Raw genomic sequence first — 17595 nt, forward strand, 5'->3', positions numbered from 1 at the left:
TTTTTAAGGTCTCAATGGTAACTGACTGTATACATACACCATATTTTTAAATCCATTATTCTGTTGACAGACTGATCCTTAGGCTGTTCCTGTAGCCTGGATGTAGACATCATAAATGGAATGGGTGGGTAATATGGTAATTCTATTTACAGAGTATTTTTTTGAGAAATCATCATACTGCTTTTCAAAATGGCTGTAATAATTTACAATCATCACCAACAGTGTAAAACAGCAATGTGTAATGGCCCCCTTTTCAGCACAACCGCAGTACTTATTAGCTCTCATCTTTTCACTACTAGCCAAGGTGTGAAGTAGTATCTCACTGGGGTTTTTATTTGCTTTTCTTTAGTGATTTAGAGATTTCACAATTTTTAACACACTTGTTTAACCATTAGTATGTCTTCTTTTGAGAAATGTTAAATCCTCTGTCCATTTTTATTATGTTTATTTGTTATTATAAAGTAGAGAATTCCTTGTATTTTATTGACTTAACAGCATTATCTAATATAATCTTGGCAATGTTATCAGAGTTTTAAATTTTATGAAACATTAAAGATAAAATGGAATGGGGTGAACTGAAAAAAGGTTAACTATTTTTTATTTTTTGAGAAGTGGCATTTAAGCACATCGACATCAGCAAGTGCCACCTAGTAGTTTAATAAAATGCAAAACAAAAGTAGGTGTTAACACCAAAAGAAAGGAGAATGTAATTGCAGTTGAATATAGTTGGTCTAATTTTTTTTAAAAAATCGCAATGCTGCCTTCATAGTTCTAACTTTTCCATAAAGAAAGCTGTCAACTAACTCTTGTTCCATGGTGGTAATTTGGAAACCAATGAATAAACCACAGTGTTTACGATGTGTTAAAGTTTGTGGAGTGAGTTTGTTGATTTAATTAATATTTCCTCTTCCATTGCTAACTGCTCATGACCACTTGCTTTTATTCTTTTACTTTATTTTATAACACTATCACTCTGTAAAAATATTCTTGTTTTACCTCAGTGCTCTGGCTAACCTACTTTTGCAAACTTGTTGGAAATCATCTCAAACAACTGCTCCAATTTTTCACTATTAAATCCTCCAAAGCCCTGCTATTATGCTCTCAAGCCCAATCACTCTTCTGTCCTTAAAAACATTCAATGCCATAGCTATTCCTGGCCCATTTTCTGGTTAACTACCTCACAAAATTTGTATGTACTGATTAAAATCTCCCTCCATACATTCTTTCCTACTTTTACTTTTCTACTTCACTTTCAGTATTCAAAACATCTATTAAGTAATTAGAAAGCATGCTGAGGACATAGTTTATATCCTCATAGAGCTTACAGTCTAACAGGAAGATGGACCGTAAAACAAAATTACATAGTAAAGTAGACAAGAAAAATACTTGATAAACACAATTGCCTTTTAAAAAGCTACTTTACATATTCCAGGGCACAAAAATTAGAGGCCTACTCAATCCTTAGTAGAGCTAAGTAAAACTGAGGAGCACTGTCATTTTTAGCCTGCAGCATGGAGAGTGGTAATTCTCATAAAGCATTCAGGACTAGTCTTCCAGCCATCTGGATACTCGCACTAGTCTTTAAAAGATAATACTCCTCCTCCTCATCTTCTACAAACTGAGTGCTTACCTATATCAATGTCTAACTTAGAACCACACGAAGGAGAGGACTGCAAAGATAAGGCTCCACTGTGAGGCAGGTAAGAACTTAGAAGAGGTCACACTGATGCTAAGCTGGTTTCTGTTCTCACAGACTATCAGTTCATCTTCTGGGAAAACCCAAAGAAAGGCCTTCATCAAATCTCAACTTTCTTGAAGCTTACCAATTTGTGACAGGTTAGCTTTGCCTTTTTTCAAAGCTTTCTTAAGATTTTTTCACCTGTTTTCCCAAGTGCCAATCTTCCAGGCATCCATATTACAGCATTATTTCATTACTTACAGAATAAAGCATTATCTTTAAAAATAAATTACTTTGTTTACATTGTGGTTGAATCTTTTAAGTAGTGGGCTTTTAAGCTCTTTCTTAACATTATCTCGCTAAGGAAAAGGGAATTCTCCAAAGATACTGTGTTCTTTTTGTCTCAGTCTTTGTTTGGTGTGGTTATCCTCCCCGAAGGCTTTAGCAAAAGCCCCTATCCTATTGACTCCAAAGTCTTCATTTCGTCCTAACATACATAAGACCCAGCCACAACTCTCAACCATCTAGAGTACTCTGCTTAAATGTCCACCATCAAAGACAAGTCAACGGAAGTTTTATTTCCAAACTAGTTGCTCTTCTGTTTGTTCCTGTTAATAAAAGTTCTATCCTCTGCAATTCCAGATTCAAAACTACTATGGATTGTTACAGCTGAAATGCACATGTACTTTTCTTCCTTACTGAAAAGCAGTCATATCACCCGCATCTCCTCAGAAAACAGGAAATGAAGTAGCAAGTAAAGCCTGCCTTTCCTCTCAGCTCTGCGCTAACTGCCCACACCAGAAATGTAAACAAAAGTATGCCTTCTTTTAGTCTCTACACACCAATCAAATGCCTGCAGCTTTCTTCTTTCCATTTTTCTATAATCTACCCAGTTTTTCCCTGCATATTCAGCCACTTCCTCAGTACAAGCCACTGTCATCTCTCCTGGGGCTACGTTAAGAATCTTCCAAATGACCATACCATCCCCAGTTTGCTAAACCACAACCATCATGTTTCTAAAATGCAACTCTGGTCATGTTACCCTTTGATTAAAATCATTTAATGCTTCCCCAATGCTCAATGTTCAAATCACTTATGACTTTACATTCTCTGAATCAATGTTCTCACCTACCTCATTCCTTCACGTATGCTGTTACCTCTACACGAAACAAAGTTCATTTGCCTAACATAGGCTTCAGACTCTACTTTGGGACTTGCTCCTCTGGCAGATACCACTGACTCACCAAACTAGGATAAACAGCCTCCTGGGTGCTACCCGAGGATCCTTAACAACTGCTTGGTTATTTGCCTTTTTAGAGATTTCAAATTGTACAATGAAGGAATTTCTTTCCTATGCATCTTGAAAAATAGGGGCAAAGTGTGACCTTGGGACAATAGTAAAGAGTCATTATAATCATCTGTGTTTTATGGTTCAGACAAACCCTGTTGAGAAAGATGGTCTCTTCCTACAGTGGGGTGAATGTGGAGGCCTCTAGTTGTCTCACTCATCCTTGCCTCTGTACAGCAGCAGATCTAGTGATGGTCGCCATTAAATATTTAAATAACTGTAAGTTTTCCCCTAGCTGTTGGTACTTCACAATCATCCAAAGGACAGGTGCTAGCCTTCTTTTCTCAGGAAGCAGTATGTAGTACAAACCTACACATAACCCTGTTAGTACATTCCTGTGCACAACACCCTGTATTAGACATCAGGTACCAGCAGCCCCATAAACTTTAGTGCAGACCATTGTTCTTTCTCTCAACCCAGTTATCAAGGTGCTTCAGCCACCCAGCTGGCTGCCCACTGGATTTTACTCAGAGGCGAGGGACTGCAACGAACCACCTTTTCCTAAAGTCACAACAATGCCTGCTTTAGAGTAGACATTCAGTTACAGTTTTTGAAATAAATGCAAAAAAATCAGTTTGGATCACTCTTAACTTCTGAACAATCTTTGAGCTCATGAAAAGCTGTTAGCAAAATCAAGTAATTTGTTTAGAACCTAAATTTAAATCTAGTATGTCACCTAACCAAACTATTTAATATTCATTTCACTATCCTTGTGTAAATACAGGTAATGCTACTCTCCTCACAGAAATGCTACATGGATGAAATAAGAAAATGAACTCTAAGTGCTTTTCCCCGTGTCTAGCACACAGTACATGATAAACGGCAGTGGCTACCGTTAACAGTGGGTGGTACGGGCCACACAACCAACTAAACATACTTTGCCTTCACTTTGTTATACTGTTAAGTTCCTTGAATTTTTTAATGGCTACAACAAATAGAAGTTTAGTAAATGACTCACTATACATAAAATATTACTGTTTCACGTGACTCTTACAAGATGGTGAAATACACCTGCAACAGACTGGCTCGAAACTAGTGTTTATAAATCAAAAATACTTATTCCCACTTAGGGGTTTCTACGCACTTACATGTTTAAGTACATACTGAACCACTCAGAATTTTTCCAGTGCTCCAGATCAATCAGAAATAGACATGTTTTAGGGTATGGAGGAACTGAGGAAGAGCAAATCACTAACTTAAAGCACCAGAACTTTCATTAAAAACTAAGCTAACAGAACAGGGTAAAAGGAAACAGAACAATGAAAAAGAACTATGGCTTTAGGGAAGGCAGAGCAAGTAACTTGTAACTAAATAAAATATGCACACTGCTGGCTCCACTTAAAAAGGCACATCTGACGAAGCTACTACTTTTCTACAGGACAGGCAAGGGAAGGACAGGCCACACTAACAGCTGGATTTACCTTTGTACTTGTGCTTGGGTTTATGAGTTTTTTTGCCTGAAGGAAAAAGACCTAAATCCAAATTATAAGAAAATAATACTTTAAAAAACCTTTTTTTAAAAAATACTTAAAATTACAAAGCTCTAATGTTTCATTCTTAGCATTTTTATTTCCCCAAGGAATTCACGATGAACAGAATCTCTCACAGTACAAAATTTGAAAAAATTGAAAGCATTCATTAACATCTCGGGCTATTATCACTACTACTGTAAGAAATGTATTTATTTTGAATTCACATTCTAAAACAGATATTTACAAAGACTATATTATTTTTAGTAGTTAATCCAGAAAATTAGCTAACTGCAATCAAATAGTTCTCCTATCGAACAGAAGTATCCTCAAGGAAGAATTAGTTCTCCCACCAAATTTAATATTCATGCAATCATCAACTAAAAATTAGAGTGCAACAAGCTCTTTGATTTTAACTTTAAAAATCAAATGAAAGCTATGCATTTTCCTTTCAAACACAACAGTTATTGAGGAAATGGAAAGATCAACACAATGTACATAGCTTATGAAGAAAAAACTTCACTAACATGAAAAGTTTGGCCAGCCAAGGATGTCAGAGACACACTGCCTGCCTGGCAAGCGCAAGGTCCTAAGTTCAATTCCCAGTGCCAAAAAAAGTAAAGGTTTGGAGAGCTAGACACAGTGTCACACAACTTAATCCCAGCACTCTGGGAGGCTGAGGTGGGAGCACTGCACATTTGGAATCTAGTAAGACTTTGTCTCAAAAAACAAAACAAAACAAAACAAAACCAAGCCAAAACAAAAAGTCTGCAGGTTTCTTTACACAGAAATATTTTTCTTTTTTTCCTTTTTGTCTGTACTCATTCAAATGACAAATTTCTTAATTCATCAAATTCAATCACAAATCACTTATTAAACAATTCTGTAAACTACATACAATGTTTAATAAATATTTATTTTGCTTCTTTGTTTAAGGCTATGAGGCATAATTATACATTAAACGGAAATACATTAAGAACAGTTTTACATGAACGCAATATATTAGTAACAAATTTTTGAATATCTGACTTACTTATGTTACCTACTTGAGATATTTACTATAGGTTTTGAAAAGCAGTTGAAAAATAGCTCCACTATATTAAGTGTACATAGCAAAAATTGCCTTTTATTACTAATTACATAAAGAAAAATACTGAATCACAATCATCAAAGCAAGAGTAGTAATTTTCTTCCTCTTACCTGTTACTTGTGGTACATATGGTACCGATAATCTCTCAATACCATATCCACTTCCACCGAGTGATTCTGCAATCTTGTTGGTCAGAAAATATAAATTTTTATCATGCTTCTCTAAAGATTTTGGAAGCCTGTCAGGTTGATCAAAACAATGATTATCTAATGTTAGCTCCCAATCAAAAAGAAATGAATTTTTAAAAAAAATCATTGCTGTGGTTTCAATGTCCCCCCAAAGACTCATGCAGTCATGGAGGCAGCAGAGTCCAGTGTTTGTGACTGGTTCATTCTTTAGTGTTGGCATTGGCAGTGTGAGTACTGCACCCACCCAGGGGCAGGCAGCAAGTATACCATAAAATGGAGAGAAGGAGGTATACTTTTCCGCTTTTTGCCCTTTTTACTCTTGTTGCTTGTGGCTGCCATCAACGGCTGCCCCTCAGCCATACCACCCTGCCTTGGAGCCACATGAGAACGGATTGAAACCTCCAAAAATTGTAAACGAAATAAATCTTTCCTTCCTTCATTTAGGGTGTCAGGCATTTTGTCTCAACGACAAGAAAAAAGTAACCAAGACAAGCAATATCTAGTATTTATGGGGCAATTTTCACATAAAAAGTAACCAAGACAATCGCTCTGGAGCAAAAGCCTCCATATTATACATTAAACTGAAGTTATAATAGAAAAGTTATAATATTGCAAATATTATAATAGAAAAGTTTAATATTGCAAATTAAACTGGTTATAATAGAAAAGTTAGTATGTTTTAAGTGACTATCTCAGGTCTTTAAAACCCCAAGGTAAATGGCTATAAATTATCAACCACGCTGCTATGATTCTTCTCCTAGTAGTGTTCCGATAGTGAACTCAACTATATCCAACTCTGATATTTGATTAGATGAAGAAATTAAATTTAATTTTCATTTTCATGCTAATTAAAAAATCTACTAAGAAAAACGTAAAAAAGCAGTTCATTGAAGATTAATGCAAATATCACCAGCCAGAACTGATGGAAAGCACCTGCCCAGCTACAGGAAGCTCTGTTTCCTTTCACAGCACTAACAGCATCCAGTATGATCCTTCATCAGCAGCCTCCACTGAGAGGCCAGAAGTTTGAATCAAGTACTCACATGGTTTTATTCTTTACAAAGCAAGAAAGAATGGAAATGCAGCTCACTGATTTTTCTTAACAATCTTTGTCCCATAGTTTTATGAGTATTGCTATCTAAAACTGAAGTCTTCAAAAGGTATGTATGAGAACATTAAAAACATTATAATTAAGGAAATTCTAAAAAGTAGCAAAATTTCTTTGATTTCATTTTTTTTCCAAAATTACCACATGTATGCATAATTCTATAATTATAATGTGCAGAAATTTTTATAGCAAGGGAAAAAATAAGATGAATTAAAAGACAGAAACAAAGAGAGATGCCATTTTAAGGTTCCAAAAAACTATTACAATAGTTTACTTTTATAACTAATTGATTATTATCTCTTTTCAGCCCTTCCTTACTTAGTAAGTTAGAAATAACATACATGCACTTATCTCTGAAAATATGTTCTGGTAGAAAATAGGGAGCTTCCATAGTTCGAATTTCAATAACCTGAAAAATATCGAGGAAAAAAAAATAAAAACCTCACATTAGTATTTTGTTGTATGAATTCTTTTAAAAAATTAAAAACCAGAAATAATCTTTAAACATTATATGAAATAATGTCATTTTATTTTGGAATTCAAGCTAAGTTTCAAGTCCAGACATATGAATTATTTTTTTTCATATTACTCTAAAAATCTAGCAGGTAAAATCATGACAATCAAATAATACATATAATAAGAAACCATATATCACATTTGCTTAAATCTATTATAAAGAAACAGAAGCATATTTTCTTAAAAACACTGCTTTAGGAATCGCCTCCTCACCTGCACACCCTTCAAAAGGTCAAGGGGACCTTTTGACAAGGTCGCTGGCAGTTGCAAGGCCTGGCTCTTCCGAAGACCTACGAGCAGCTAATAGGGGTGCTCTGCTTTCATACTGTCTGTACCTCTAGTGCAGGCATCAAATGCTCACTCAATGAATGTGTTTTATTTATTAGAATCCACTTAAAAACCTACATTTTAGTAAAGATTCAGAGATAGGCTTCTAATTTCATAAAAGGAACAAATGTCTGACAAATATTTTTAAAAGCAGCCTTTTTCTGCAAGGTAAGTTAGGAGTTCTGAAAGACAATTATGCATCTAAGTTATTGCTGAAAACAGGTAAATACTATTAAAAGACAGGCAACAATATCTGAGATCTGCCTTAAGTACATTAGGATAAAACAACGGTAACAACAAGACAAACAGTATCACAGGAAAACCTAGATATTAAGATTCATAATGGGTCAAAGAAAAGGTGAAGAAGAAATCACTTAAGGTACTAAAAAGAAAATCATGTATTTTATTTAATACTGCATAAAAATTCTAACAAAACAGGTATCAAAATATAGAAGTGTAAACTACAGTTTTAGCTGGAGTTTCAATTTAAGAATTATCTTAATTTGATACATAATCATCAGAATTAAAAGTAATCATCACTAAAAGAAAAATAACCATTTGCATATATGATTCAGTTTTTAAGACTTTATAAACACATTACCTTGCTAACATGCTGGCAAAATGCGGGAACAGCTATCATCTGACTTACAAAGTTGAGATATGCTGCAACCAGTGCCATAATTCCACAACGATGGAACATGGGCAAATTATCCTCGTTGATAACTGCACTGTCCTTTAATGAAAAACAAACACATGTGACATTAAGTTCTCATGCTCCATCAAGATCTTCTCTGTAGTTACACTGGAAAATACAGGTGGTTTGGAAGGCCAACCAAAACATCACCTTACCAGAAGGTATGTTTTAAATAATGCAAAAACAACAAATGCTTATCTGTAAGAGTTAAAGCTTTCAAATTAAATAAGCCTTTGCCTCAGGAAAGCCTTCCTTATTCATATGTTCACATAAAAGGTACAAAATACCTTTAAGACAGAGAAAGCACATGTGCTCCAATGGATACTGTCCTTTTATCATGACACACACAATTCTAGTTAAACAATGTTATATATGTTTATTACTTAATGAGTATCTCCTCCACCAAACTGAATGGGTACAGGAGCTATCTTTAACTTTTCCATCACAGTACAGCCTTAAAAGATATTTTGTATGTAGTCACTGTTCACCTGTTAAAAGAATGAATATGAACAGAATCTTAAATACTTTAGATTCTTAACTAGACACCCATCTAACCAAAACTCATTCTTTTTAATAGAGGCAACTACTCTTTAAGATGGTATCTGCTTCATAAAAAGTTTTCTTCCACAAAATGTTATAAAAACATACCTGTAAAGCAATGGCCAATCGAATGAGATCAATAACCACTTCTTCATTGGCCAGTTCAATAGTTATAAGAGCAAGAGAAGTATAAAGTAGCTCATAGTTTTTCTGAACATTGTCTTCCTCTTTACAACCCAAATATATGTGCCGATATAGCTGCTGCCCATTCTAAAAAGACCAGAAAGAAATCATTTTGTTTGAAATGTAATACAGGCAGACTTCACCTGAATATAACCTTCTACAGAGTAGCTATCTTATTTCATAACTTAATATGAAAGTGAAATTAAAATTGTTAAGACTCAAACTGCATTTCAATTATTAATATCAACAGATATACAAAATGACAAGAGTTAAAAATTTTAGAAATAAAAGAAATAGTTTCCATGTATATAGTATAAATGTATTTATTGATAATTTAAAAAATAAAATAAATTATTGATTGAGAAACAGTAAAATGGATGGCAGAATTCTGGGAGATTCTCTTGCAACACATCCTTGGCAACCACAAAACACATGCTGGTGAGGGGAAACACGTATCAACTTCTTGTTTGGGGAACCACCCTGTACTGTGGGCTAGGGGCTGTCTAGGGAGCAGCAGCCATGTAGGTAGTGTTATGCTTTGGCAGGCAGCTCCCAAAGGTGAACCTGAAGTCTGCTTATAGAAGAGGTTACAGAAAACTTGTCAGTGATTGCACTGAGGTTTTCCTCTAAGCCAGACCAAAATGTTTTAACAAAGGGCATAGAAGTCGTTTGTATCTGAAGCACTCCTGGGTACAGAAATGAGAGCCAACAGCAGTGACAGGGCAGTTCTCATCTCTAGTCACGAGGTGATTAATTAGCTCTACCTGGACATGGGTTCTCAGCCCTAATTGTAAGTCTCACTGGGAAATGAAGGTGGCCCCACGCTCCTGCCCCTCCCTGAAAGGATTTGACTGGCCAGGGGCCAATCACAGTGTTTCTATAGTATAACACGTGCCAGGCCACTAAGGGCTGCTCAGAGGAACGAGGTCCAGGATGTTTCTCAACAGTTCACCTCGCTGACCACTCGGAAGAGGAGCTGGTCACCATTTGCAGACTCTTTGAGGCCAGTGTCCGCAATACTGTATTCTGCTCTGCGCTCTAGCATGCACTGAGCTCTCACCCCAGGAGCCCGTGTTCTCTGGGTGTGACCATGACTGACTGGTCAAGTCACGGTGTAGTACAGCATTCATGAAGCCGCTCTTTGGCTCTAGATATGAAACTGTGCTCTCCTATCCCTACTCATTTCCATTATTTCTGAAGTTGTTATTTTCCCATGTACCTTTCTGAAGTCATAGTTTGTCTTTTTCTCAAATTGGTCTATACTTGAATGGGGAATATTTTAGGCTGTCTCAAACCTTAAAAATGTTCTTAAATACTATTGCTTTTATGGTATTAACAAACATTAAAACCATGCTTAGATATATGAAGTATCTACAATTATCTACGTACCTTTATATTTATTAGATAAAGATAAAATTTCATATGTACTATAGAGTATAAGCAGGTGTGATGGCTTCACAAAGCAGTTTGGGATTATCTAGGGAATTTAAAAGTTGCATACACTATTATTCAGAACTCCTCTCATGTAAACGGAGAAACAGACATTATGTATAATACCTGTACAAGCATGTTTATAGCAGCACTATTTTTAATATCCCCGCTGAAAACAATTCAAATTCTGCCAACAAATACAGATAACTTGTGGTATGGTCATATCACAAGTACTATTAAAGCTATACCCATGGATGAAATTATCAAAATAGAGCTAAATGAAAAAACAAGCATGAAAGAACATACAATGCATCAATTCTTTCACACAAAAAAACAGAAAAACTAATATTAAGGGTCAGAACAATAACTACTTGGATGGGATTTGTAGGCTGCTTTGGTTCAAACTGCTGCTCCCTTTAAAATAATTAAAATAATGGTCTATATACATTTTACATTTCATCATAAAATTCTTTTTCCGCTACACTAACATGAGATCTTTCACACAGTGAGGAACTACACGGTGAGCTAAAGGCAGAATCTCAGTGGGAGCAGCTGTTTTACCTGCAAGCATGAGCTTCATAAGAGAGAGGAAGACACATCTCCCAGTGTAAACTTCCAGGCCTGCCCAGGAACACGTTCTAAACAGATGCGTTACCTCAAATGTCTCTAAAACACCCAATGGACCAGTCTGGGGCTACAGTAATGTGAGACACAGCTGCCTGAACATATAACACAGACAATGAAAATATATTATCCATGATAAATGCAAGATACACTTTCAAGGGGACGTCCAGTGTTCAATGGCTACAGAACTTTTTTTCTTTATAGATTCTTGTAGACATTTCTGTAAGTTGTCAAAATTTTGTGTGAAAACCAAAAACAAATAAAATTTTGATAATGGAAAAAATAACAAATTATCTCTAAAGAAAAAGATTCTATTAAGAATAATTTATATTCATTGTAACAAATGCTTAGCCAGGACTTATAATAAATTATAAAACAGGAGCATTAAATTAGAGAATAGTTTAAGAATACAAAACTCAACACAGAATTCTGATCTTGTAGCTAAAACCATAGCCTTCCAGACTAGTTTGCTAGAAAATAACGCACACAGAAATAGCACTTCTATTACTGTCCCAGCAGGTAAAATGAAATCCAGCTTCAGAATCACTTAAGATCACCTCACAATGTAAAACAAATTTCCAAAACTAGCTGTTGGTTGAAATTTTCAAAATTCATTATGTTAGTTGTGATTAATAGTCTATGTGGAACTTCTTTCGTGAACTAGTTAATATAAAGAACTAAAAAATAAAAAATCTCAGAAGAGGTAACCTTTTAGCTTTATTTCTATTTTTTAAATATGCAGTGTATTCAAACTTATAAACATTTTATTCAGAATCAGATTAACTTAGGAACAAAGATATCTTGCAAAACGTTTTTCCAATGAAAAGTTTTTAAACTGTGAAAGTGTTACTTTAAAGTACAACAATCAATAATAATACCAGAAACAGCACCATTAAAGATGGTGAGGGGGGAGAGTAGACTAGGAAAGGGGCAGACCAGACCACAACTCAGCTCAGCCTCTGCCTGTGCATCCTGCCCCGCTCTACCGCAGAGCTTCCCTAGCCGGCACTGTGAGCATGCTGGGCGGTTCCCTCAGGACAGCATCATGTCTCCTGCATCTCTCCACACTGCGTGCACCCTTACTAACTACTCATTACACAGAAAGCTTCCTTTATATGCTAAATATCCTTGGACACCGTCATTTTGGAAAGTCAACCACCTGCTAAAGACCTACAGAATTTATGTTACCATCATGAGAATCTAGCTAAACAACACTATGCATCTTTATATCCCAAGTACTGTATTAGAGCAACTAAACAGTTATTATTTATTCAATAGTAATATCTATTTTCAGAAACATGAAGCTCTCTATAAAAGAGAACTTCCATTCCATTGAAAGTGAGATCTGCATGTGTCTTTTATGTGAAGAAGGGCAGAGCAAGAATTACTGGAAGACTTCACTCAAAAGAAGAAAAGGTAGAACTACTACAGCAGCACAAGAATCCAACGTTTAAACACAGGCTGGAGCAGACACCATAGGGACAGCTGTGTATTGTAAGGGAAATTCAAGTTGACAGAGTGGAGACTTTCATCTCTGAATTCTACAGCTTCCTTTTATGGTCACAGAACAATATAGTATAAAACCACATAACACATGACCAGTTTATGTAATTTGCTTGAGGTTTATAAAATGTTCTTACCTTTTTCATGAAACTTGTGTCTTGCCTACAAATTTTTTCTCTTTTTATCTTTAGGTCTGCCACATCTGGTATTATTCTAGAGACAATTAATACATATTTTTAATGAATACCACAAATGGTTACAATATTATATCTTACATAGAAAATTACACTTAATCTGCTAAGTCTGAACTATTTAATACTCATGTCAATGAGTATATTAAATAAAATAGTCTATATAATGATAGTATTGGACTATGAAGTTTAAGAACTGTATAATTTTGACTCCTAATGCCATTCTAAGCTTAAAGCAGAGATAAAACAAAGGCCAAGTAAAATCTATGTAACTAGAGTTACCATTTAATATACTCTGTGAAGAGTATAGTAATACTCTTCACAGAGTATATTAAATGATATCTACATATTTTTTATTTTAAAATATATTAATGAATTTAGTGCAGCACAGTGGCACACATCCATAATCCCAGCACTGAGGAAGCAGAAGCAGAAGTAGAATTGCCTCACAAGGGTTCAAGACCAGCCTGGGCAGCATAGTGAGTCTGAGGCCATCTTGTGCCACAAAGTGAGTCTCTTGCCTCAAAAAATCAAGAAAAAAATGAATATACCAATAAATTGTCTCAATATCACTTTTTAAAAAACCCTAAAAATCCTATATAAAGAATAACCACAATTCTAAATCACACTAATTTAGAAAAAGAAAGCATTATCATTAAGCACAAATGTATCAACCAGACACACTACCTGATCCCACGGAGCTTTGCCCTGTTGTCATGGCGATCCATGAGGTTGTGCATCACTTCTAAGACTAACTGCCGCAGTTCATAATCTTCCATGAGAGATGGTGACAACAAAGGATCCAGAAAAGACCCTGGCAGCGCAGTAACAATAGTCTTGGCTTTATATCCAGAGGTGACCTGATTATAGGGATGAACATAAACAATCTTTGTAGTGAGTTCTTCTTTAGCAAATTTGTCAAATTATTGTTAAAACCATACAGAAAGTACAGACATAATCCTGAAAGAAAGATGCAAAGAAAATGTTTTAGGTGAGAAAGGATTTTACTGAATTCACTTAGCATTCCTAGAATGAAATTAGTAACACATTTACTATGTGCTAGGCACAACACTAAGCACTGTATATACATTAACTCTGCCTTCATGGCATCTTTGTGAAGCAGGCACCAATCTAGGCCTATTTTATAAAAAAAAATGGGGCTAAGTCAGTTTAAGAATATATAGGGATAAGTAGTCAGTATGAAAGAGGTACAAGGAGATTAGGTGCAAAAGCAAAGATAAGATCTCCACTTTTTAAATTAGATTTGTGAATCATTTTATTTTAAATTAAGAATTTATTTAAAAGCAATAGGTTTTCCTTTTGGAAAGCTGTACCTCATAAATTACTTGATTTGACATTTGAGAGGTATATGTCCTAAACTTTAAACTTTTTGAAGAGAAGATACTTACATGCTAATACACATTTAAAAACTACACCATACAGATCCTCAAAATTGTTGACTACAACGTAGTTCGGATGAAAAGCAAGATAACTTAGAATTTGTTTAATATAAATGAACACTCAGTCAAATGAAATTTCAGGAGAGTAATTTAGAACATTTTTCAAGCATATATTGATCTTCTAACATTTTTATTTTAGCACTTACTATGGGGCAGGGGTGAAGGAAGAAAATCAGTAGGACAACTATCTACCTGCTGAGGAAAACTAAACTATATCCACACCACAAACCAAATATCTAAACTCGAGAAGTCAAATTTTAAACATTTTTTAAGCAAACAAATTTGGTAATAAATCAAAGTAAGCAAGAAATTTTAAAGCAAGACAGAGAAAGAAACTGTATACAGGAAAAAACTGGTAAGTCATTCAAAACTCTACGTGAGAAACACCACACCAAAAAAAAAAAAAAAAAAATGAAGCTTTTTCTGTACTTCAGTGTGAGATATTTTCTCAGAACAATGGGATTATAAATATTAACTATTTCTAGATTAAGGTATTGATTTATAAAGAACCCATATTTCTGCTTTGTCCTTGCAATATGCTAAGTGCAGCTGAATCAAAAATAAATACAATTAACAGAGCACAAGCAGAGAATCTCTTATTTTCAGTGCCACCTATTGCTCCTCTAAATTTAAAATGATACATTTTATTTTTATGAATTATTTTCCCAACAAGTGGTCATTATTTGGACAGCATGTAAAAAGACATAGTATAATACACAAAAAAGAACTTTGGATTTACAAGTCCAACTTCTATCTTTATTTCAGCGCCCTTGGTGGAGTTCCTCAACTCTTAACGTCTCTGAGCCCAGATATTTCCATTTGCAAAATGCCAAAAGTTTCTGCCCTCTGTATGCATCATTAAAAACGAAAAATGAGACAAAACTGCTGAAGTAAGAAATAAGCAGCAAAAAGCCTAGGATAAGAAAAGAAGTATACAAACCACAGAAATAACTATGTAATTACACATTATTAAATAAGAAAGCTCACAATGGGAAACTATGCCTTTTTAACATTTCTAAATTTAATAAATTTATCTTTTTAATAATTTAAAGCTATAATAATTTAAGGTTAAATGTATCCTTCACATCTATCAAATGACTTACCATAAGCAAAGATCTCAGCAACATTATCTGAATCCGCCTGGTTCCCAAATCCCTAAAATATATAAAACACTGCTATTATTATTAGCAATTAACATTTGCATTACTTCATTTACTTACAGTACTTTTTACTGATTTTAACACTTCATCCTTAATAGCTATTTTATTTTTATAGCAGCTGAAGCCATGGTTCATTTTATATATTAAATTTCATATGAATTAAAAGTTATGCTAAAGAAGAATCTCACAAAGATTCAAGTTACTGCCCCTCCAATGAAACATTTATACATGTGATGGCATGAAAGTTAAATCATATGAATCAACAATTACTAGCAAAATTACTACTGAAATACTTTACATCATTACATTTTACATCATTAAATATGCACAATTATATGACAAACAAAATTTTTTTTCTAAAGTTTAAGGAGACAGAAATGCTAACTACTCTAATTTGATCATTATACATTATAGACATACATTTTTAAACACAATACACCATAAACATGTATAACTAAAACCATCTGCAAAAGAAAATTACATTGATTTGTATTTTCTTTGATCATTAATCAACAATACCTTTCCATTTGTTAAGTTTCTTTTAATCATTTGATCTTACATGTTTATAGATATATGTTAAAGAGCTACTGTATTCATATACATTTATAGTACATATTTTCTCCAATTTATGGTGTTTTAAAAAATTATTTTAATTGTACATATCTATGGAATAGAGTGTAATGACTTGATATACAATTTTGTTCAATAATCAAATCAGGATACTTAAGTGTTTTCACCTCCTTAAATGATTTTTTAAATTTGTCATTAATACTTAACAATGATACATATTTATGAAGTAGAGTGATCATTTTCTTTTTAAATTAGTAAAACAAAAACATTCACAAACTAAATCTTAAGTGCATTCATTATTAAATTAATTTTTTAAAAATAGGAACACAGATGAATTTTTAAAATTAGCTTCAGTTCTAGAATTCTAGGAGTAAGTTAACATTTCCCATATACTGACATTAATAAGATGTTTGCAGGAGACTTGGTGTTTTAACATATGTATGTAAGCATACACTCAATGCCCAAGCTAAATAAATGTTCACTAAGTTAATAAAGATGTAGTCTAGTACTATGACAGTAACAGTACTTTCATAGCACTTCTATTGCTAAGATTTAAAAAAAAAAATTTCTAGTTTTAAGATGAAATTACCTCAAGACTAAGTTCAAATTTACAGTTTAAGAACATACCCTAGTTGACTGATATCCAAAGTATGCGTAGATGTTCCAAAAACAGGTACTTTCCCCATAATGAACATCATGATCTCTGACCTCTGATAATCTGGTAGGTTGCTTCCAAAAAACCCTATAGAATATTAAGATAAATTTTACAAAAGTTTATTTTTCCAAGCAACACAAAATTTTATATATATAGTCTTTTTATTTCCTTGGGTCCTGGGGATCAAACTCACAACCTCATACTTGCTAGGCAGGCACTTGTGCCACTCAGCTAAATTCCCAGTCCCACAAAATTGTATTTTTAACAAAAACTTTTATTATGTGGTAACAGAATGTAAACTGTATGTAGCACTAAAGCTTTATTTTACCTTTCTAAAATTATACATGTGTCTAATAACTAATAGTTAGATAAAATAGTATCTGAAAGTCTTTTACATGGAAAGTGAATCATCAGGTTGAGTTGATCAGTTTTTAGAAAAAGAAAAAAAAAAAAGGAACTTCTCAAAGTATCTCTGATGAAAGTCTTGTTTGTATATTTAGAATGTAAAATTACTGTTCTGGTAAGGAAATCGGTAAATAGGCCACATTGTGTGAGATGCAGAAATCAACGACTGAATCACTACTCTTAGCATTACCCCAAAGTTTTAGATCATTATAATGAGCCAGGTTTACAATTCAGATCTGTAATTAATTCAACACATCTAATTCACCAGAAGTAAAAAACAAAAAAAACCCACTTATTTACTTGCAATTTTTCTCATGTACTCTTGGGTTCTGAGAATATTTTAAACTTACCTAACACAGCTTTTGATAGTTTACTTCTTGGTAGTAAAATATCTGCAAATTTATCGTTTATACACACTTTAAACTCTCATTTCTCTGATGGTCAGATACCAAATC

General features: G+C 34.0%; 1 protein-coding gene across 3 annotated transcripts in view; it reads right to left on the reverse strand.

The window, feature by feature from the left end:
* The window catches only part of Efr3a (EFR3 homolog A), a 114789-nt gene that overhangs the window by 23484 nt on the left and 73710 nt on the right, over positions 1-17595 (reverse strand). For all 3 annotated transcript variants that reach the window (XR_010041199.1, XM_003467373.5, XM_023564043.2), the window contains exons 11-18: positions 16708-16822; positions 15454-15505; positions 13578-13750; positions 12837-12912; positions 9067-9228; positions 8326-8457; positions 7223-7290; positions 5696-5823 (exon numbers count right to left, since the gene is read on the reverse strand). Coding sequence is in view for 2 of the 3 variants with exons in the window: in XM_003467373.5 (XP_003467421.3) it covers positions 5696-5823; positions 7223-7290; positions 8326-8457; positions 9067-9228; positions 12837-12912; positions 13578-13750; positions 15454-15505; positions 16708-16822 (906 nt within the window). In the remaining variant the exon portion in view is untranslated. The remainder of the gene's footprint in view (positions 1-5695; positions 5824-7222; positions 7291-8325; positions 8458-9066; positions 9229-12836; positions 12913-13577; positions 13751-15453; positions 15506-16707; positions 16823-17595) is intronic.

Source organism: Cavia porcellus, unplaced genomic scaffold (genome assembly GCF_034190915.1).
Source record: "Cavia porcellus strain 051 isolate PalLab524CR breed Dunkin Hartley unplaced genomic scaffold, mCavPor4.1 scaffold_19, whole genome shotgun sequence".
Taxonomy (NCBI): Eukaryota; Metazoa; Chordata; class Mammalia; order Rodentia; family Caviidae; genus Cavia; species Cavia porcellus.